The sequence below is a fragment of the Littorina saxatilis genome, linkage group LG17 (assembly GCF_037325665.1).
Source record: "Littorina saxatilis isolate snail1 linkage group LG17, US_GU_Lsax_2.0, whole genome shotgun sequence".
Classification (NCBI taxonomy): Eukaryota; Metazoa; Mollusca; class Gastropoda; order Littorinimorpha; family Littorinidae; genus Littorina; species Littorina saxatilis.
Genome location: NC_090261.1, coordinates 70,009,023 through 70,032,377, shown reverse-complemented (window position 1 = coordinate 70,032,377; position 23,355 = coordinate 70,009,023). Strand labels below are relative to the sequence as shown.

Sequence of the window (23,355 nt, the reverse complement as noted above, 5' to 3'; positions counted from 1 at the left end):
GCGAGCTCGTCAAGTGGACTAAGCTTCGTGCAGCGAGCTCGTCAAGTGGACTAAGCTTCGTGCAGCGAGCTCGTCAAGTGGACTAAGCTTCGTGCAGCGAGCTCGTCAAGTGGACTAAGCTTCGTGCAGCGAGCTCGTCAAGTGGACTTTGTGAAGTCGACTTGGCCCAATCAATATCAGGCTTTAAACTGCAAACATAAATCCGCGAAATATCCCACCTCTGCACAGGATCTAGGAAGCAGTCAGGGTATGTGTTTGTGCTTTGTACGATCGAGCGTATACTGGTCCAAGTAGAAATATTCTGTTAACCCACGTACAAACCTGGGCAGACGCTTCGCCTGTCGTCTGCATTTACAACGCTTCCTTCCCTTTGTGTCTCAGAGCTTTAAAGCGATCCTTCACTGATTTCGCGAAGTCTTGTTACTGAAAAATAAGTGCTAAAGCTCCGTGCGGCCAGCGTAGTCGACTTGGCCCAATTAATGACAGGCTTTACAGGATGGTTTACACGGGAACGAAGCTATCTTCAAGAGTCTGCAGTCAAACAGATCCTGGTGGGTGTGTTCATAACTGAACACAGGACCCAGCCTGAACAAGCCCGGCGTACTGACTGTTCACACTTTGGTTGTTGTTTTTGACACTGCTCATCTTGACGGCGGGTGTGTTATCCCGACAGTCTCTGCTGCCGCCGAGAAACAGTTCAGCAGTTGTTTTACTGTCCACGCTGCCGTTGAGGTCTTTGGTACTGCCGCTGCTGTCTTTTAGAATGTGATGCGATCCTCCGTTCATGGTGACCATACTCCACTCCCCGCCCGTCTTGCCTGGAGGCTGCGGAGTTCCATTGGGGTTCCGATGGCTCCCGCACAGCGTATGGTCTGCAGGGAGTATGCTGTCGTCAGTGCGGCAGCTTCCGTTGACGTTCGTGCTTTTGAATGCAGCCCGAAAGGTGTCGGCAGCATCGTGTACGCTTTGGGATCGCTTGCAGTCTCCGTTAGGGATGGAACCTTCGCCTGAAGTCGGAACCGTGCCGTTGATTTTGTCGGAGTAGCTGTGGAGCAGGATTGGAGCGTCCGGTTCTGTTTGGCCTTGTTGGCTGGAGACGGGCAGGAGTTTCGTTCCCGCGTCAGCTTCTTCCATCAATCCCTTGTCCCTGCCGGCAGAGCCTTCTTTCTCATCTTCGCTGAGAAAGAGCTGATTTTCATTGCTGCATCCTTGAAGAAGACGCTCCTGCTGTTGGGAGTCGGTGGTGGTGGAGGCCGCAGCGGGTGCGATAGGGTGACCTCCCGGCTTGTCTTCTTCCATCTTGCGTTGCTTCTTCTTGGCTTTCAGCGGCTCCAGCTGGATCAGGACTTCTCCCTGGTCACGTGACTTCCACAGCTTGAAACCACGTGGCTTGGGCTTCCGAGGCTTCATTTCCGGCGAGGGGGAGGCGGGCGAGACGGGCGGATCCAGGGTCTGGTCCCGGCACAGCTTGTACTGACGGTTGTGGCTCTGCTGGCGTCCTGCCCGCTGGTTGGGTTGTTGTGCCTGGTGGTGGTGGTGGTGGTTCTGACGAAGGCTGTTGCCACCCCCGCCCCCGGCTTGGCTTCGCAGGCTGCCCTGGTTGAGCTTGGAGCGGACGCTGTGATGACCCCCCTCCGCCCCGCCGGACGAAGACCCCGCCTCGCTCGGAGCGATGTCGTTTACGTCACGCACCTCCGTCATCGACTGACGTAATGATGACGTAAAAGCTCCGGACATGCCCCTCGTCAGAGAGTCTCGATAGCGCAGAAACCTGCAGCACACAGAAACGGCGACAGTGACAAGAGAGCGCAACGCGCATGCGCCGTGGGCAGCCAGAGTGAGCAGAGAAGAAAGCGCAGCAGCAGCAGCAGCAGCAGCAAGAGACTACTACACTCCACGACGACAACGTACGTCAAGCTATTCCTTGTGATACACAGTCCATGCTCTTTCTCAAAACATGCAGGCAGTGGTTGGTACGTACAGAGAGTGAGAAGAATGATACATGTAGCAGTTTCACAGAATAGAGTCGTGCCATTGAAAGAAACAGTCACTGTGCAGACGAGAATCTAGCGCAAGGCAGTAGAGCAAGCAGATACAATCGAAAGCAATGTCCAGTTTCTTTCTTTTACGTTTTTCGTGTGTGCTTTCATGACCCGACTAACCTTACGGTTACACATGCAACTCCTAACCACAGCAATAAAGTAAGTAGAAAAACAAAACAAAATACACACACACAAAACAAAAAGTTTGCAGATACATGTACAATGACACAGATATAAGCATGACACTTGTGGAGATAAGTAATGAAGTGCCTTAATTACAGGTTGTTATTTAACAATTAAGTTGCAAAGAGCAGGCACAGTCAGCATCAAATAAAAACAATTTCAAACTCGCTTGAAGATGCTAACAAACTAGTGAAACGACTAACACAGGCATTTGACGTATCAGGCCAGCAGTTGTGAGAGATCTACACCAAAGGGAAGCTACCACACAAGATCTTCCAGGTTCTACCACGATCTTGTTGTCTACCTTGGGCTAAAGATATGAAGCAAGCGTTGCTTTTTTTTGTTTTTTTTTGTTTTTTGTTTTGACAGCAGATAATTATGTTGCACACTAATATCTACACGAAAGGGAGGCTGTTACAGATCAGACCAGTGTGCTACTAGTACACTGCAGTTGTCTACCTTGTACGTTCTACAAGTCTCGAACAAGGTTGTTTTTTTTGTTTTTTTGTTGTTGTTTTTTTTATTACAACGAAGGACCTTTGAATCGGACCACAACAAAAGAAGAAAAGGGAAGTGCAAAACATCAGAAAACAGGCAGAGTCAGATTAGAAAAAAACGACCAGCACAACATCATTCACAACAATGCAAGATTATAACGTGGTACAAAACATCGCATGACTCGCCGCCATACCAGTACCCTGAGAAAGCCCTTTTCAGGCAATGTTCAGTTATTGGGAAGGTGGAATCAGTCACCATAGTAACTGGTAACAACATACTTCACGATACTCGAATTTTACAATCTTAAAGATCAGAAAATAGTTACAAAGGCAAAAAAACAACGTATTTAAAATCTTTTTAACAATTGTCACAAAGATTCAGAATTTATTTTATTAAGAAACTTTTTCAAACTGGTATTACAATATTTACTTAGATCACGGGATATTGCGCTTGGGCGTGACCCGCAAGGCTGAAACGTCCACCATGACAAAAAAGGGGAGGGGGGGGGAGAGAGAGAGAGGCGTGGGGAGAGCTTCTCTTATTTTCTCAGGACAACGCTCGGATGGTTTAATTGTACAAGGCTATCTGATCCAATACAATACTCCATGCGTCGTCGTCATCGTCATCATCATCATCATCATTATCATCATCTACATTATAGTCATGTGGAGCGCCTCCACTCCATCTGTTGAAGGTTTATGGTCCTATGAATAATGCACGTGTGTTTCACGTGTCCGGTGCGTGACAGGCACTTGGTTTTGCGGCCGAGGGCGCACACACACCTGTTGGTTAGGCGGCAGCAGATACATCCGCTGAGGATCATCTTGAAGGAGCGGCGGAACTTCTTGCTCATTCCAGTGTAGATGAGAGGGTTGATGGTAGAGTTGAGGAACCCGCATAGGTGGATCATCAGCATGGTGAACACGAAGTTCTTCTCTCGCAGGAAGTTGGTACCGCCTGGAACAAAATCGTGAAAGGGAAGTGAATAAAAAGTGTTGCGTCAAAACCACCTGGAACAAAAAAGTGATGAGAAAGTAAATGAAATGGTGAAAAGAGATTTTAGATTTTCACAATAGTGTACACAATAGTCTCTTCCCGGGCGTGCGTGCGTGCGCGCGCGCGCGCGTGTGTGTGTGTGTGTGTGTGTGCAGTGTGTGTGTGAGGGTGTGTGTGTGTGTGTGTGTGTGTGAGGGTGTGTGTGTGTGTGCGTGCGTGCGTGCGTGCGTGCGTGCGTGCGTGCGTGCGTGCGTGTGTGTGTGTGTGCGTGAGTGAGTCGGAGAGAGAGGGGGAAAGGGAGAGAGAGAGAGAATTGAAAGAGAGAGAGAGAGAACACTGACATGAAATATGTGTGAGACTTACCACTGATGGTCTGTATCTGTGAGATATGTGTGAGACTTTCCACTGATGGTCTGTATCTGTGAGATATGTGTGAGACTTACCACTGATGGTCTGTATCGGTGAGACTTACCATTGATGGTCTGTATCTATGAGATATGTGTGAGACTTACCACTGATGGTCTGTATCGGTGAGATATGTGTGAGACTTACCACTGATGGTCTGTATCTGTGAGATATGTGTGAGACTTACCACTGATGGTCTGTATCTGTGAGATATGTGTGAGACTTACCACTGATGGTCTGTATCTGTGAGATGTGTGTGAGACTTACCACTGCTGGTCTGTATCTGTGAGATGTGTGTGAGACTTACCACTGATGGTCTGTATCTGTGAGATATGTGTGAGACTTACCACTGATGGTCTGTATCGGTGAGATTTACCACTGATGGTCTGTATCTGTGAGATATGTGTGAGACTTACCACTGATGGTCTGTATCTGTGAGATGTGTGTGAGACTTACCACTGATGGTCTGTATCGGTGAGATTTACCACTGATGGTCTGTATCTGTGAGATATGTGTGAGACTTACCACTGATGGTCTGTATCTGTGAGATGTGTGTGAGACTTACCACTGATGGTCTGTATCTGTGAGATATGTGTGAGACTTACCACTGATGGTCTGTATCTGTGAGATGAGCGTACACAGGTAGAAGGGCGACCACGACACGATGAAAGCCACCGCCACCACGATCACCATCCGCGCCACCTGCAACCACCAGACAGTTAATTGTCTGTCTCGCTTGTATGTCGTGCACATGATGTGGGGAAGATGGCGCCTTATTAACTCTTTCACCCTCTCGCCATTAGTCGTACTTAATGTCAAGAATAAATGAGTGAATGAAATAATTATGATATATAAATAGATACATAAATAAATAGATAAATAAAAAAGTACATAATCAATCATTGATAAATAAATAAATAAATAAATAAATATATACATAAATAGATAAATAAATAAATAAGAAATAAATAGACAAATAAATGAATAAATAAATCTCAATCAATAAATGAATAAATAAATACTTAAACAGACGAAAGGAGGGGCGCAGGAAGAATACGTGTTTGGACCAACTGACAAATCGAACCCCAGACTGACTTACAGAAAGGCGGACAGACAGACAGACACGGAGACAGACATATAGGTGGGCAAGAAGCGAAGCACTCTGAACATCTCAGTCTAAAAAAATCCTCTAATTTCCCTGTTGGTTTTAACAAAAACAAAGCAATATTTGAGTCTTGAAGCTCGACGGCAAGCGGAATAAGAAGAATCTTGAATCGTGCTAGATTTATGTTCAATTTAGGGATCTTGATGGATTATTTGAATCAGGGACCTATTTCTAGTTGGAATGAAATAAATATTTTAGTTTTCACGGCGTGTTCAGGGAGCGTGCCTACCATTATCATTCTTTGTGGTGAGTGGCTGGGGGTAAGGCGACGTCGCTGGGGTGACAGACTAAATGCGATTTGCGTGTTAAAATCACCGCCATATTGATTCCAGGAAACCCTGACGGAAAGGGTCTTTGAATCCGTTAAATTTACTTCGCTGTCCCATTCACACACACACACCCCTCCCACCCCCCTCGAAGCCTCAACATCCGCCACGCTATACCCTCGTCTGTCCCTTTCAGTCTTCCCCCCATCACTTCCATTCTTCACGGCGAAATTAAATGACCTACCTACAAATTAGATAAACTATACTGAAAATAAATTAAATATACTAAAATTACGAGCTTTAAGAGCTTTACTCAAATGTAATGAACGATACTAAACAATAAATAAACTATACTAACATTAAATGAACTATATACTAAACAATAAATGAACTTTTCCGATCTGCAACTCCTTGAAAACTCCTGACTTTAGGCCCCCCCAAAAAAGAGTCTGTTTACGGTATCCCGACCGACCCTATTTTTTCGCGCGACCCTAGACTTTGTTTTGGCATTTGGGAGAAGAAAAAAAAGGAGAAAAAAAGTCTTTGTTTTTTGGCCAAATAACTTAAAAATATGGGGTTTTTTTGGGGAAAAAAAATCCCGACCTACCGACCCTATTTTGTGTGTGCCTATGTTACCGTAAACAGACTTTTTTTGGCCTTAAAAGTCCATGCGTCTTCCAGCCCTATCTTCCAATCCGTTTCTTCTTCTTTTTTCCAACCGCCTCACGTAGATGTCTACACATCTAAGTGTGAACAGACACTTTCTATACTTGTCAGTCTTGTCGCCCTCGTCGGCTGCTGCTCCTTTTTCCTCCCTTTTGGGTGCTACTGTGAAATTCATTTTCGTGGGAATTAATCTGATTTGTCTTTTCTAAGGATCCAAGATACGTACAAAGGAAAGTTAGCTCTCTAAGTATAGATAAGCAAACGAGAGTCATGTGGAACTATATAGTCTTCCAGCAGCTGTGAGAGAACGATGCAGTGACATGAAAATGTTTTCATTTTATTTTCAATTCATTTCATTTCATTTACTCTGTTATCCCAATGCTGGGAAATGTGGGTCGCTTCCTCCCAGTGGAAAGCTAGCAGCACCATGAGTCGCGCTACCCAGGTGTAAGAGTGTTAAGGTGTACTGATCAGCCAGCTGCACTTACGGCAGAATGACTTATAAAGGTCTTTTACTTGCTACCGTGTGGTGACAGGGGGGCGGGACATGGATACTGTCTCTGAGTCTGCACATATTAGATAAAGTTAACCCGTATCCGTCCCGACCTGCATTGGAACCAGTGAGTCTAGGATCGCAAGTCCAGGGCTCAACAACCTGAGTTACCCGGCCCCATACAACTGCTTTCCTTGTCTTTTTTGTTTGTTTTTCTTCGCTCTCGCTTCTGTTTTCCTCCAATGTAATCTATCCTCCTGTCTCCTTTTTGCCCCCCCTCCCCCCCCCCCCCCGAGTCCCCCCCCCCTTCAACCCCTCCCCCACCCCCCACTCCCCACCCTCTCCATCTTTATCCTTGCACTCCCATCCACTTCATTCGGACAGTATATATATGTCCAATTCACACCACTGCCACATTCGTCAGTCTGTCGAACTCTTTTGCCAACCGTATCACGTACCTTCCGCTTGTTCTCCTCTTGACGTCTTCCGGTATCCTTGCGCGTAGCGGGCGGCCAGCGGCGCACGGCGATTGGCTGGAGGAGACAGATGGCGATGCGCACGCACGTGGCCAGAATAACGATCATGGGGATGAGGTAGATGACGAGGAAGAGGAACATGAAGAAGCCACGACGGAAGCGGTCCATCACTCCAGGTCCGTACATCAGGGCGTCAATCTCGTCGAATCTGCACAGCAACCAACGTCAGTGTCAGATTAGGCGAGGGTTTCGTTTGTATTGTGCGCAGTGTGACGTGCGTTCTTACGGCGCAAGAGAAGGCTTTCTGTTACCGTGCATGATGTATTTGTGCTAAGCCTTAAACGGAAGAGGAAGCGAGTGACGAATTGCTTCCCTTGGGAGTTTTAGCCTATGAACGAAGAAGAATCTTCCCTTATACATAGTGTACGCTGATCTAAACTTATGTTAAAATCAGTGATAGCGTAGTGCTAAGAGAGGAACGCAATCATTTAGTATTATGCTTGGATAGTTACGCAATATATCAATGTAACAAGCATTACTGTAGATATGCGATGCCGTGCTGCGGTAGATCTTTTCCGTTCTTCAATGGATCCTCTCCGTCTTTAGAAAATAATGCTTCTTTTGGACACAGCAGACAATGTTAATATGGTTGGTTGTTATTTTGCTACGCGCGGCCGATGCAAGTTTGTTTCCTTTCTGACATTGTTAATAAATGTTTATGTTTCAAAGTAAGCTTGGGCTTAATTTTCTGTTGCGCAGTACTGTATTTCTGCTACTCCTGCGACGCAATGTCTGCTGTAGGTCTGATACTTACTTAAAATGATGTTCACAAGAAGATTTTTTTAATTTTTATTTTATTTTTTTTTGTCGGGGGGGGGGGGGGGGGGTGCAAAACGCTGGTACAGTTATGCGAAACAGGTCAAACAATTATGAATCAATGTCAGACATCTTTCAGTTGAAGCCGTTTTAAGTCTGTCCCTTCAGTTATGAGGGCCCCAAAGGGTTTAAAATCGTGATCGTGATTGGTGTTTTTTTACCTTTCTGTGACCGTGATTGCCGAAATTTCCATTTCTGTGATCGTGATGGGACTTTGCCCGTGATCCGTGATGACAAAAAAATAAAGTCTCGTGATCGTGATCGTCATTTGTTTTCGTGATCGTGATGGGCATTATTGCGAAGCATTTTATTTTCAACGTACATTTTTCACAGCTGTATCACTCTATGGTCCTCTATTCGTCAAGGTGTTTGTGATCGTGAAAACAAAAATCAAGGTAACTGTGATCGTGAACCCTAAAATTCCCCTTCCCGTGATCGTGATGATACCCCCCCTTTGGGGCCCTCAGTTATTGATATTTTGTGTTAGTTGGACAAACAATCAAACATAGAGCTTGAACAGAGCTGAACCGGAGAAGTGTTGATTTCGAACCCCTAGTTACCTTCTCCTGTTTCCAAGACACTTCTTCACCTCTGTTTTTGTAAACAACTTGGATATTATTCAATATTGTCAAAGTCAAATTCGTCGTTTCTATTTTTTCAGATCTGTAATTCATCTACTACAACGCTATTATGCTCTAATGCTCTTATCGCGGGCTTACTAGATCCGATTATCACACGCTGTCAATCGGATCAAATATCTTATGATGTAGGATATCATGAACCCTTTTCAGGTACTGATGATGTGCTTGAAAGGACGGCGCTGAGATATTGTGCGATCATTGCTGTTGTCAGTTCTTGCCATGAGGTCTTTGTTCTGTAGGGTATGGTAGGGGTATAGTAGGGGTATAGTAGGGTATAGTAGGGGCATAGAGAGAGGCCAGGGATGAGGTGCACGAACCGAAAGTGGGTGCCACCCGCGGGGTCTGATTCGTTGAAATTACAACAAATCTCAATTTTAACAAATCCAACACCGCGGCTGGCTCCTATCCGGCTGGTGACTTTCTCGTGCCCCGCGGCCCTGAACGTATCACCCATGCATGGAACTAAAGCAACGGACAGCCTTGTTGGATCAAAGTGGAGTAAAAAGCCACCACCAGGTGTTTAAAGTCAGTGAAGCAAATGAGGCGGTCACAGGTGAGAATTTGTATCTGTCTTCACGGGTCAGCCTGGCAATGGGGCCAACGTTACCGGAAATGACGAACAGGTTGGGTTTGGTGAAGGACAAGGTATGTGTGTGTGTGTGTGTGTATGTGTGTGTGTTTCTGTGTATGTGTGTGTGTGTGTGTGTGTTTGTGTGTGTGTGCAAGGACGAGGGAGCAGAGGGGAGGTCCAGGTGATAACTCTTACCTGTATGTACATGTCAGCCTGAAAATAGAGCCAAAGTTACCGGAAATGAGCAACAGATAGGGCTTCGTAAAGGTGAACCTCATCAGCATAGGAAGGAGGAGGGGGGGGGGGGGCTGCGGTGCCAAGTGCCAGGAAAGCGATACAAATGGAAAAAAAATACCTGGCTGTACAAGCTACCTGGCAATGGGGGGAGGGGCATGTGTACAATAGAACTAAACGAATTCCATACAGGTGATAATTCTTACCTGTCTGTGCAGGTCTGCCTGGCAATGGTGCCGAAGCTGCTGGAGATGGCGAAGGGGTTGGGCTTGCTGAAGGTGTAGGGGGAGGCTAGCACCACAGGTATCGCCCAGGTGGCCGCGATGATCTTCTTGGTGCGCGACTTGCTGTTGAACTTCATGGCCGATAGAGGATGCACGATGGCGTAATACCTGAAACATAGATCATTTCAATTCAATTTAATTCAATTCAATTCAATTGAAACACACACACACACTCACATACCCACACACACACACACACACACACACACACACACACACACACACACACACACACACACACACACATCGTGTGCTACTGTCAACCAAACAAACACCCCCACCCTCCGTCCACCATCCCCCATCCCCTTCCCTCTCCCTCTCTGGTTGTTCACACGGTACGTTGGTCTCCACACTTCTCTCTGTCCAATTAATCCCTTAACCAAGTCTGAGCCTATAATTCCAGACTTGCAAGGAAAACAAAACACGTGTAGGCTTTAAAGGCCCTTGTATTCCCGTGTAAGCGATAGAGCAAACAACCACAGATCTTCTCAGACTTTAGCATTGCACAAGAACCCCGTTTATTCACCTTCGACATAATCGACCAAACATTCATAGCTTAGAATAGTAAGAGTAAGAATTGTTTTGCTGAATGTTTTTTTTTTATATGGCATATATGTCAACGTGAAAAAAAATTATTTTAAAAAATTCTGCTCTGCACAGAAAATAGCCAGGCTGTAGTTATTTGGTATGTGTCCAAGTGGCATGATGCTTTCACCCCATGTAAAAACCTGGAGGCTTGATTGTTGTTGGGTGGAACTTCAAGAAGAATCCATTATTTGTATTATTATCTAAGAGTGTATACATTATAAATGATACCACCACCATCATTACCCCTTCACTCTCTCTCTCTCTCTCTCTCTCTCTCTCTCTCTCTCTCTCTCTCTCTCTCTCTCTCTCGCTCTCTCTCTCTCTCGTTCTCTCTCTTTCTCTCGCTCGCTCTCTCTCTCTCTCTCTCTCTCTCTCTCTCTCTCTCTCTCTCACGCTCTCTCTCTCTCTCTCTCTCTGTCATTGTCATTGTCTCTCTCTCTCTCTCTCTCTCTCTCTCTCTCTCTCTCTCTCTCTCTCTCTCACACACACACTCTTTCTTTCTTTTTGTAATCTGCATGTTATGAACGGTATGTTATATGTCCGTCTGTCTGTTATGTCCTAGTGTTGTTAATATATGTCTTGTATACTTGCCATTTACATATTTATTATAAATGTTGAAGGATGAATGATGATACATTGTAGATGGATGCATGTTTTTGATTAAAAGCCCCACAATGATGTGCTTGGCAAAAAATAAATAAATTTTAAAAAAAATGGAGGCATCTATCGATTCTATGGTGATTTATGAGATGAAAGGAAAGTCTGTGTCCATAATGAAGGATGCTTTCACCCGATGTTCAACCCTGGATGGATCTATAGTGATCTATTTGATGGTTAACGCGGAAAAGCAAGTACGTGTCCAAGTGGACGAATGCTTTCATCAGATATAAAAACCTGAATGGATGATTGTGGTGATTGTGAGATTTTTTCAACGGAAAATGAAGTATGCGTCCAAGTAAAAAGCTGGCTGGTTTTGTGGTGATTTACGAGACAGTGTACACCGGAAAGAACGTATCTTTAAATTCCTGGGTCTTCTTTTTCTCTTCATAAGTCTTCTTCTTTTGCATCGCGTGTTAGCTAGAAATTAGCCTCGATAGAAACGGCCGCGTATATTTTCAAATCTCGTTATCCCGGGCTAGCCCAAGTGGTTTTCGCGAGTCCCAAACATGTTTACACATACAAAAACGGGATTCAATCTTCTTTCTTTCTGAACTTTTTGCCCTGAGTGTGTTTTTGGCGCTTTTTTCAAAATATTGTTTTTTTACATTTTAAAATCTTTCTTTGCTTTTTTTTTGTATTCGTTAACTGCTGGAAACAAAGAAGAAGAGAAGGTAAACGTCCAGTCTACGACATTATTGTGACGTAGTATCAGGAAAGATAGAGACAGACAGAAAGAAAATAAAAAGAGAATTTTGTCAAGATGAAATTATGATGTCTGACGACCATCCCGAAAGGGAGCAACGGCAGGAAATTTGTTTGTTTGTTTGTTTATTTGGTGTTTAACGTCGTTTTCAACCACGAAGGTTATATCGCGACGGAACTGCAGGAAATAAAAACAAACTAGGTGAACAAATAAAAAGAAGACAAAGATGTTACAGACATGCATGCTGTTTTGTTCCGTTTAGCAAAAATCGGTCGCTGCACAAACATAATAGATTAACAGACTTCCGTCACACGCGAGAGGGGGGGCGAGAGAGAGAGAGAGAGAGAGAGAGAGAGAGAGAGAGAGAGAGAGAGAGAGAGAGAGAGAGAGAGAGAGAGAGAGAGAGAGAGAGAAAAGGGGATATAAAAGAGAGAGGATATGCGAGACAAAGAGCGACAGAGAGCGAATAAATCAAGACAGAACCATGTTTTACACATGACCAGGGTTGTGTGGTCATAGCCAGACAAAACTGACTCTTTCACTTTATCCCCAGAGCTGTGTCGAAGAGCGTACACAAAAGCTCCCTACGAACCACAAAGACAGGTGTACGCGGAGAGCGTACACAAAAGCTCCCTACGAACCACAAAGACAGGTGTACGCGGAGAGCGTACACAAAAGCTCCCTACGAACCACAAAGAAAGGTGTACGCGGAGAGTGTACACAAAAGCTCCCTACGAACCACAAAGACAGGTGTACGCGGAGAGCGTACACAAAAGCTCCCTACGAACCACAAAGAAAGGTGTACGCGGAGAGTGTACACAAAAGCTCCCTACGAACCACAAAGACAGGTGTACGCGGAGAGCGTACACAAAAGCTCCCTACCAACCACAAAGCCAGGTGGATGCGGAGAGGTAAACTTCATGGGGTGATGTTGATAATCAGTGCTTTTGTTTGTTAGAAACAAGGATGGTGCTAGCCAATGTGTCAGAGTACAGACTGAATGAATTTGCCTTACAATCGAACAAGTGTTTCGAGGAAAGTGCCTGAGAACTTGAAACGTGTACATCCATCAGCCGTGATAGGCCTACGGTTAAAACACAAAGACATAAAGGCAGAGGAACAGACAGACATACACATACAGATAGACACAAAGACAAACAGACAGACATACACACATACACACACACACACACACACACACACACACACACACACACACACACACACTCTATCTCTCTTTCTCTTTTTGTCTGTCTGTCACTGTCTCTCTCTTTCTGTCTGTCTCTGTCTGTCTCTCTCTCTCTCTCTATCTCTCTCTCTCTCTGTCTCTCTCTCTGTCTGTCTGTCTCTCTCTCTCTGTGTCTCTCTCTGTCTCTCTCTCTCTTTCTCTCTCTCTCTCTCTGTCTCTCTCTCTTTCTGTCTGTCTCTGTCTGTCTCTCTCTCTCTCTCTGTCTCTCTCTCCCTCTCTCTCTCTCTCTCTCTCTCTCTCTCTCTCTCTCTCTCTCTCTCTCTCTCTCTCTCTCTCTCTCTCTCTCTCTCTCTCTCTCTCTCTCTCTCTCTGTGCGTCCCAAGGACAGATTGTAAGAAACGGCGTAGCCTTAAATCTTAATCCTTGTTAAATAAAGTTCTATTCAATTCAATTCTCTCTCTCTCTCTCTCTCTCTCTCTCTCTCTCTCTCTCTCTCTCTCTCTCTCTCTCTCTCTCTCTCTCTCTCTCTCTCTCTCTCTCTCTCTCTCTCTGTGCCTCCAGTGTCATATCAACACAAATGTGTAAAAGAAATGAAACAAATGATGAAGCGACCGACACAATTGAAAAAGAATGACTGAGAATGACTACAGTGGCAGCAGGAGATATATGGAAAAAAAAGGAGATTTACCTTTTGGAGATCGTCGAACCTACAACAAAGGTTCTCTGACGTCGATGCTAAATCACAGATAGAGACAAAAAGTGATACAAGAAGAAGGAAATAGTTTTATGTCAGAATGCAAAAACACACAGATGACTTGCGAGTCAATTTTCCTTTTTTATTTTAGGACATTAAAATCTTTGTGTCTTTGAGTTTGAGTCTTTGATTCTTGATTTCTCATTCCAAAACCTCTTCACGTTTTTACTCTTCTTACCAGACTCGATACATGATTAATGTTCTTCGCAACCATAACTGGCCCATAGCCAAGAAATATTTTACATTTTGCTCGGATTGACATTTCTTCAAGGTATGTTGATATTTCGCAATGACAAACTCAAGAATGAACTTCTATTCAGGTTTCTAAGCACTAAAATCCGAGTCTTTGCCTGCAGATTCTTCGAACTGATTAATTCATGATGGCAAATGATGGAGAACGAAATGGAGTGATTATTTTTCCCCATTCATAAATCTTCTGCCCTCGCTCCGGAAAGCATCCTTTGGCCTTGAAAACCTTCTGTATACTTGTGCTTTTCTTGTCTGTCTCTCTGTTAGTCTCTCTGTCCAGATGTTTGTCTTTGTCTCTGTCTCTCTTCCCCCCCCCCCCCCCCCTCTCTCTGTCTCCCTGCGTCCTCGCAGTTGGTCTATTTCGCTCACTTTGTCATTAATTTTCATCCATTTCTTGTTTGTAATTCCGATTGACTTGTTTTTTTCTTCTCTTTTTCAGTTCATTTAATTTCTTTTTTGTTTTTGATTTCTTTTTGTTTTTACTTTCTTTTTTTTCTTTCTTTTTTTCTTTCTTTCTGTCTTTTTTCCACTCTTCAACCGTGTGAGTTGCCTCTGTGTCAACGCTTCAAGGCCTTGTAGGATGGGTTTTTTTCTCTCCGAAGTCTTGTCTGTCGCGTGTTTTTGAAGGTTGGGTAAGTGGGTCAGATTAGATAAATCATTACTCCATGCGTTGGGCTACAAGGGACAGCATCTTACTGAGGAGTGGCTCAACAGACGAGTCTGAGTGAACGAAGACTGTCTTCGAGTAACTGTGACACGCGATATTGAATTTGTGAGGGAAAATCTCTATAGCTTGTCAGTTCTGCCGCGTTGATTTCTACCGCAGACGAAAGCGTGATCGAATGTTTCAATACTTCAAAGAACATACCAAGTACGAGAGTCCTTTGGAAGAAAGTCATTTCATTGAATTCTTGTGTTCGTGTAACCGATCGTTCACAGTGGCCTATATCTGTCCAGACTTATAGATGGGTTGAGAGTACCCTTCCAGTTTAAAAAAAAAATAAATAAATAAAAAAAAATTCAACAGCCTGGCTGCTTTTTAAGCAGAGTCCTAATTATTGTTGTTGTTGTTTGTTGTTTGTTGTTTGTTGTTTGTTGTTTGTTGTTTGTTGTTTGTTGTTTGTTGTTTGTTTAAATTTGTTTCTTTACCAAAATCCAGAATGTTATGCGAGACCGATCCAGCATTGATACTGTTCTCTGTATTGTTGTCGGCCAACCCTTTAAAAACGATTTATTCTTTTAGTAAGGAGTCCGGCTGAATAGTTTTGGCATCTTTCTGCCTAAGTGGAAGGATGCACAAAGTCCATGCAAAGGCCTGGAGCTGTTATGTGTATGGTGTCCTCTCTCTCTTTTACTGAATTGTAAATCTAAGATAAAACTAATGAAGCTAGCAAGATTTGTAGCCCACGTTATGATTTTAGTATGTTAGCGTTATATCTAGTTTCTTTATTGGTATGTATATGTATGTAATACATGCTTTTGTTTTGTTTTGTGTTTTTACAAAAGATGCATGGCATAATGGTATTGCCAATTTATTTCGGCTGTATATTATCGTTGTCCGTTTAATGTATACATATTATCTGTCTGATCTCTTACCTGATTTTGTTAAACCTATTTTTCTTTTATTTTTGTTTGTACAAGTATGTATGGAAGTGTATATTGCCAATTTATTTTGGTTGTATAGTATTGTTGTATTTGTCCGCTCAATTTGTATACATATATTAACTGTCTGATTTGTTACCTTTTTTTTGTTAAAGTTATATCTTTGTTTCAAAGCCATCTGGGCCCAAAACAATAAAATACTTGACTTGACTTGACTTGACTTACTCCCTGTCTCTCTCTGTGTATCTGTCTCTCTTTCTCCTTCTCTGCCCCCCTCCCCGCCCCCCCCCTCCCCCTCTTATCAAGACAAAACGAAATGTTGTATCTTCACCAATATCGATGATGTACACGCATTGCTGCACTTCACACGGCAGAAAGAAAAGAGTCCACTATGGAAGCAACACAAACATTCATGTTCCTCCTCTGCCTCTCATAAATCTTTGCACTTGTATGGCTGACAGAATTTCTTTACCAGTCTCGTCGGTCACAGCTGGAGCGCATTCAGCATTCAGTATGTAGAGCAAACACTCCATCATGTGAAGGGTGTTGGAAGTTTGTAAACTAAGAGTGCTTTGTACACCAAGTTGTGTTGATGTGTTTGATCTCTTCGCCACATGATTTAAAGATACTTGTGTTCTCTTTCCCCCTGTAAATCCTCTGTCCAATCCTCTACGTGCCCCTGTATTAACGCGGGGGTGGGATATGAATACCGTCTCTGAGTCTGCACATAAAATTGACCCGTGTCCGACCCGGCCCGGATTCGAAACCTTCAACCGCCGATCAGTCACAAGTCCCATGCCCAAGCTCAGTGAAATTAAAATGCTTATTTTATCCAGAAGCCAATCATTCGGATCCATTTTGTGGAATGAAAATGCTTATTTAATCCAGAAGACAATCATTCTGATCCATTTTGTGGAATGAAAATGCTTATTTAATTCAGAAGATAATCATTCGTATCCATTTTTTTTCTTCACATCCAAAGAGAAATTCTATCGGTGATAAAACGCACATTGTGATAGTTTCATATTTTTCTTTCGCAAGCATGAGAAAAAGCCACAATCAAAAACCAATGGCTGACCATATATTACTCAGATTTCGTTACAATTTATCTAATCGGTACTTTTGCAACTATAAGGATTGAATTTCTGGAACTTCCCGTCCTTTCCCCATCTCTATGTCTTCTCTGGTCTGTTAGATGTGTCCATTCTCCCCTCTCTGTACTCTCTTCACGCATGCGCCCCAGTCTGCTCGTTCTAAGGCCCGGCGCTCACCTATGTAACTTCAGCAGGACAGACGACGCACTGCAGATTATCCCAGCCCGCTGCACGTTGCGTGAAAGGAAAACAGGCCAAGTACTCGTCATAATCCCTATCGCAGCATCAATAATATGCAGTGCGTCGTCTGTGCCGCTGAAACTGTGCAGGTATATTCTGCCCTTAAGAATTAATTTTTGACGGGACATTCTTTATTGTGCCCACCTCCCCACCACCACCACCCCCCCCCCCCCTCCAACACCCCCCCCCCCCCTCCAACACCCCACCCCATTCACCCCCATTATCCATTTTCTACTATTGCCGCTGCAGGGGGAAATGAATGAACAGCACGACCAAGCGATCTCTCAGTCTGACCCCAAATTGATGATGACGGTGGCATTGTTACCCAGACTGACAAAACGTTTTCATCCTAAACAGTTCGCCATGACGAACGAGGACTCTCTGTCACAGGGCGGTGGGTTGCACGTTACTCCCGGACACCAATAACTATGTTTCTGTCGTCTGAGTCTCGAGTGCTACCAAAGTGGTTTTATCGTTGATATTACAGTGTTCTAGATGATTGAACGTGTAGTAAAAGACCTGTACGTGAACGTGTAGATATTGCGTCACCCGTGACTCACTTTTTTCTCCAATGTTCCAAAGGCATACGTTGTTTTGCTCCCACCAAGACTGCAGATCTTGGCAAACGCGTGACGTAAAAACTAGATTTGATGACGTTACCCGTACACGTTCCCGTACACGTCCTGAAAAGTGATGATCTAGATCTTGCTATTAATAACGGTGTAGGAGTAGAGAAGGAGTATTAATACACAGATATTCAGTGGAACCCCCCTTTTAAGACCCCCAACTTTAAGACTTCCTCCCATTTAAGATCCTGTTTTCTCAGAATTTTTTTTAGGTTTTTTAGGTTCTGTTGATAACCTATGAACATTTACCCCCAGGTGCCAGACTCCTTTCTGTCTAAGACCTGATTTTCTCAGGTTGTTAAAGGTCTTAAAAGGTAGCTTCCATTGTAGCAGGGAGGTTTCATCGCTTTAAAGTGATTTCAATGACAATGTTGTTGGTAAGGTTTTTCGGGGTTAACGGGGATCTAGAAGCGGCTTTAACGTTTATAATAACGACGAATAATGGAAAGATATAGCCAGGAGATTGCATCGTTTCAATGTGATTTTATCGTCAATAATAATTGTCCTGTGCAGAGGAGGGAGATATAAAGCACTGCAGTTTCTAGGAGAAAGAGAGAGAGAGAGAGAGAGAAAGAGAGAGGGGGGGGGAGAGAGAGAGAGACCAAGAGAGAGACAGACAGAGACAGAGAGAGACAGACAGAGACAGAGAGAGAGACAGAGAGAGAGAGAGACAGAGACAGAGACAGAGAGATACACAGAGACCGAGACAGACAGACAGACATATTATAAGATACAATAAAATATGGTGGTTCCTGGTTAAGAGGAACAGACAAGGAAGACAGACCACACAGATACAATCGGACGGCGATATCAGAGATGGGGAAAAAAAAGAAAATGGAGACGGACACTGAGAGAGTGGAAGATACACTGACCGACTAACAGAGAACAACGGCAGGAAAGGTTACAATAACGAAGGTCCCGTCAGTTATTCCTATAAAAGACCAAACTGTCTGTGCCCCCCCACCCCCCCCCCCCCCCCCTCCATTCAATACTGCCCCTTTCACATCTTGGACACTGGAGGTTTGATGGTGGGAAGTGGGTCAGATGCGAGCGTGAAGTAGAACGCCTTAATCATTACCCGAGTTGTCCAGAAAATGCGGGAACAATGAGAGCGTTAATTGGTCCACAGAAAGAAAGAAGAAGAAAGGTGGGGAGCAAATGGAAGAAAACGCACTCAGTTGGATTGGCCTGTGCTACTTCTCGCGCTCGGAATATATGTGCCTGTCCGTGTATCTCTACAGCTCTCTGTGTCTCTGTTTGTCTGTCTTTCTGTCTCTCTGTCTTCGTGTCTGTCTGTCTGTCCGTCTGCCTGCTTGACTGATTGCCTGCCTGTCCGTATATCCCTACTGCTCTCTATACCTCTGTCTCTGTGTCTGTCTGTCTGTCTGTCTGTCTGTCCGACTGTTTGTCTCTCGCTCTCTCTCTCTCGCTCTCTCTCTATCTCTCTCTTTCTCTCCATCTCTCTCTTTCTCTCTCTCTCTCTCTCTCTGTCCCATCTCCCCTCATATTTCCCTTACTAGTTTGGTCTGCAGCTCTGTCTAACATCAATGGGTTCACAACGTTTGTTCAGTGCTTTTACTGCTTACTATGGCAGCCCTCGACTTTTGTGAACTTGTCACTTCGGCAGAAACATCAAGAGTCAAACATTCTGAAGACTAATACGGTTGTTCGGAATAGTTTTTCTTCTCTTCCAAAAAAGATTAGCCATTTTCATATCTACTTCAACATTTTTACTGGATTAACTTGCTAATGCATGTTCGGCGTTGTCACAGTACTCTCAGTCTTCACGCGTCATTTGAGTGAAAAGGTTGGACAATTCAGCCAAAAGCTAGATTGAGCTTTTGGCGTGCAAAGCTGTCTAAATCTGTAGAGGTTTGCGACAAATCCGATCTGCATCCATTTACTTAGCGTGTTTAAACACAACGTCCTTTGAACTGTGTTGATCGGAAAATATTTACATACGATTCGGCGCAAAAGAAGTTCAGCAAACACGCAGCCTCGTCCTCGGGGGTGAGCTATAGAGTTCTCGCGAAGTGTGTTAAGCCAATAAGGGTTAATTAATTAGTCAAGACTCAAAGGGCTTAGCTGCGACAGGAATATAGACTTGTTGGCGTACAAAGCTTCATCTGATTTATTTGAGACCCTGTCAATAACGACCACCAAAGGGACCGGCACGGTTGGCCTAGTGGTAAGGCGTCCGCCCCGTGATCGGGAGGTCGTGGGTTTGAACCCCGGCCGGATCAAACCTAAGACTTTAAAATTAGCAATCTAGTGGCTGCTCCGCCTGGCGTCTGGCATTATGGGGTTAGTGCTAGGACTGGTTGGTCCGGTGTCAGAATAATGTGACTGGGTGAGACATGAAGCCTGTGCTGCGACTTCTGTCTCGTGTGTGGCGCACATTATATGTCAAAGCAGCACCGCCCTGATTTGGCCCTTCGTGGTCGGCTGGGCGTTAAGCAAACAAACAAACAAACAAACCACCCAAGGGGCCAACCAAAAACGGCTCTTATAGACAGCTGGTCGTTATTTAAAGGTAAATGTTTTGGGCAGATGCCCTTCAGGGATCCCTAGAGATGGTCGCAATGGACAGGTGGTCATTGGGAAGAGGTGGTCGTCAGGGCAGGTTCCATTGTATTTTTATTCAGCCTCGAAGAATTTCACTTTCTTACACCAGTCAGCCGTCCATCCTCGTCACTTTCTTACACCAGTCAGCCGTCCATCCTCGTCACTTTCTCACACCAGTCAGCCGTCCATCCTCGTCACTTTCTTACACCAGTCAGCCGTCCATCCTCGTCACTTTCTTACACCAGTCAGCCGTCCATCCTCGTCACTTTCTTACACCAGTCAGCCGTCCATCCTCGTCACTTTCTTACACCAGTCAGCCGTCCATCCTCGTCACTTTCTTACACCAGTCAGCCGTCCATCCTCGTCACTTTCTTACACCAGTCAGCCGTCCATCCTCGTCACTTTCTTACACCAGTCAGCCGTCCATCCTCGTCACTTTCTTACACCAGTCAGCCGTCCATCCTCGTCACTTTCTTACACCAGTCAGCCGTCCATCCTCGTCACTTTCTTACACCAGTCAGCCGTCCATCCTCGTCACTTTCTTACACCAGTCAGCCGTCCATCCTCGTCACTTTCTTACACCAGTCAGCCGTCCATCCTCGTCACTTTCTTACACCAGTCAGCCGTCCATCCTCGTCACTTTCTTACACCAGTCAGCCGTCCATCCTCGTCACTTTCTTACACCAGTCAGCCGTCCATCCTCGTCACTTTCTTACACCAGTCAGCCGTCCATCCTCGTCACTTTCTTACACCAGTCAGCCGTCCATCCTCGTCACTTTCTTACACCAGTCAGCCGTCCATCCTCGTCACTTTCTTACACCAGTCAGCCGTCCATCCTCGTCACTTTCTTACACCAGTCAGCCGTCCATCCTCGTCACTTTCTTACACCAGTCAGCCGTCCATCCTCGTCACTTTCTTACACCAGTCAGCCGTCCATCCTCGTCACTTTCTTACACCAGTCAGCCGTCCATCCTCGTCACTTTCTTACACCAGTCAGCCGTCCATCCTCGTCACTTTCTTACACCAGTCAGCCGTCCATCCTCGTCACTTTCTTACACCAGTCAGCCGTCCATCCTCGTCACTTTCTTACACCAGTCAGCCGTCCATCCTCGTCACTTTCTTACACCAGTCAGCCGTCCATCCTCGTCACTTTCTTACACCAGTCAGCCGTCCATCCTCGTCACTTTCTTACACCAGTCAGCCGTCCATCCTCGTCATGCTTTTAACTTTCTTACACCAGTCAGCCGTCCATCCTCGTCACTTTCTTACACCAGTCAGCCGTCCATCCTCGTCACTTTCTTACACCAGTCAGCCGTCCATCCTCGTCACTTTCTTACACCAGTCAGCCGTCCATCCTCGTCACTTTCTTACACCAGTCAGCCGTCCATCCTCGTCACTTTCTTACACCTGTCAGCCGTCCATCCTCGTCACTTTCTTACACCTGTCAGCCGTCCATCCTCGTCACTTTCTTACACCAGTCAGCCGTCCATCCTCGTCACTTTCTTACACCAGTCAGCCGTCCATCCTCGTCACTTTCTTACACCAGTCAGCCGTCCATCCTCGTCACTTTCTTACACCAGTCAGCCGTCCATCCTCGTCATGCTTTTAACTTTCTTACACCAGTCAGCCGTCCATCCTCGTCATTCTCCGATTCGTTAAGCCGCCCCCCCCCCCCTTTCAAACTGACCTCAAACGTGTCGGAAAACCAATGCAAAAGCAACAACAACAAACGGAGAAAACAACGAGAAAAAAACCAATCTACCAAGATAAATATAGGGATTAACGACCTCTGAATTAGTATGCATGAGATCAGATTTTCGCGAGATTTTGTCCTTTGGTCGGGCTTTTTCCCACTCTTCCGAAGCGGGAACAATGTGTTTGGATCACGAGAAACACGTATCGTGCGCCCAAAATCCAACCAGAGTGAATACGTGACACTTTCCTGTCTTGACAAATGAGATCTTCTGATGGAAGTAAAAGATATAACTCAGAGAAAGACTAATATCACTCTGATCTGCTGTTATGTTGTACAGCGGTGATGAGTAAATGTCGAAGAGAGAGAGAGAGAGAGAGAGAGAGAGAGAGAGAGAGAGAGAGAGAGAGAGAGAGAGAGAGAGACTCAGAGACAGAGACAGAGACAGAGACAGAGACAGATAGACTGACGAAGGCTGAGACAGAGAGACAAAGAGAAAGAAACAGAGGCAGAGAGAGAAAGGGGAGGGAGAGAGAGACAGTAAGAAAGACAGACAGACAGACAGACAGACAAATAAAGACTGAGACAGAGAGGGGAGTGAGAGAGATTGAGAGAGAAGGAGAGACTGAGAAGGGAGGGGGAGAGATAGAGAGAACGAGAAAGAAAGAAATAGCGACGGACAGACAGAGACAGAGAATGTCACAGAAGAAATGAAGGAAAGAAAGCGATTAGAAACAAAGAGGAAAGGATGATAAAATCACACACCCCAAAAAATAGATCGCACAAAAGTTAAAAGTAAATAAAAAGCGACATTTACATTACAAAGTTCAGATGGAACGCATTAATGGACGAAAAAAACAATGACAGAAAAGTGAAAAAGAAAGAAAAAAAGTGATCAGAAAAGAGAAAAACCGGATTGTACAAACACCAAGAAAGGCAATCAATTTGAAAAAAACATTATCAGAACAAAATAACGTCGCGCGAAAAAATGGAAACAGCCATTACTGAAAAAATTAACAAGATGGCGAGGGAGATAGTAATACGAAAAGAACAACAACAAAAGAAGAAATAAACAAAACAAACAGATTAAAGGGCAACCAAAGTAAATGAAAAAAGATTTACTCAGAAAATAAACAGCAGCAACTGACCAAAAACGTTATTAACAAGAAAGCAAGATGCAACAAAGATATTGGAGAAAGAAAAAGATGAAGAAAGAGAGACAGCAGGACAGAAGGACAAAAAGGAAGACAGGGAAAGAAACGATCTCAAAGAATCAATCAATCACACATGATACAGCGAAACGTACTCTGTGCCTTCCTCAACGTCCGCCTACTACCTAGTTATGGTTCTTGAAAGGATTGTTTCCCCTCTCGATCACTCTTTTCAAGTGAAGGACCGGAAAGTGGAGACAAACGAAACGCAGACGGCGAGAACAGTTTTCCGTCGACGGTTATCAATGGCCCTTTGCTTTCGTCTGAATGAGTCTACTTTTGCATGATGTCGTTTCTTTTCTAGTATGGAAACTTTTTCTTTTTCTTTTCAATGAGAACAGTCTTGTGAAAAGTTTCACCTCTGGTGACATCAGTGCAGACAACT

General features: G+C 44.6%; 1 protein-coding gene across 1 annotated transcript in view; it reads right to left on the bottom strand.

Annotated features, from left to right (window-relative positions):
- Positions 1-334: 334 nt before the first annotated feature.
- The window catches only part of LOC138953389 (tachykinin-like peptides receptor 99D), a gene marked incomplete at its 5' end in the record, with an annotated part of 143,220 nt that continues 120,199 nt past the window's right edge, over positions 335-23,355 (bottom strand). Inside the window, 5 exons of the mRNA XM_070325189.1 lie at positions 335-1,771; positions 3,506-3,680; positions 4,730-4,826; positions 7,173-7,398; positions 9,719-9,904. Of these exons, the coding sequence (XP_070181290.1) occupies positions 562-1,771; positions 3,506-3,680; positions 4,730-4,826; positions 7,173-7,398; positions 9,719-9,904 (1,894 nt within the window). The remainder of the gene's footprint in view (positions 1,772-3,505; positions 3,681-4,729; positions 4,827-7,172; positions 7,399-9,718; positions 9,905-23,355) is intronic.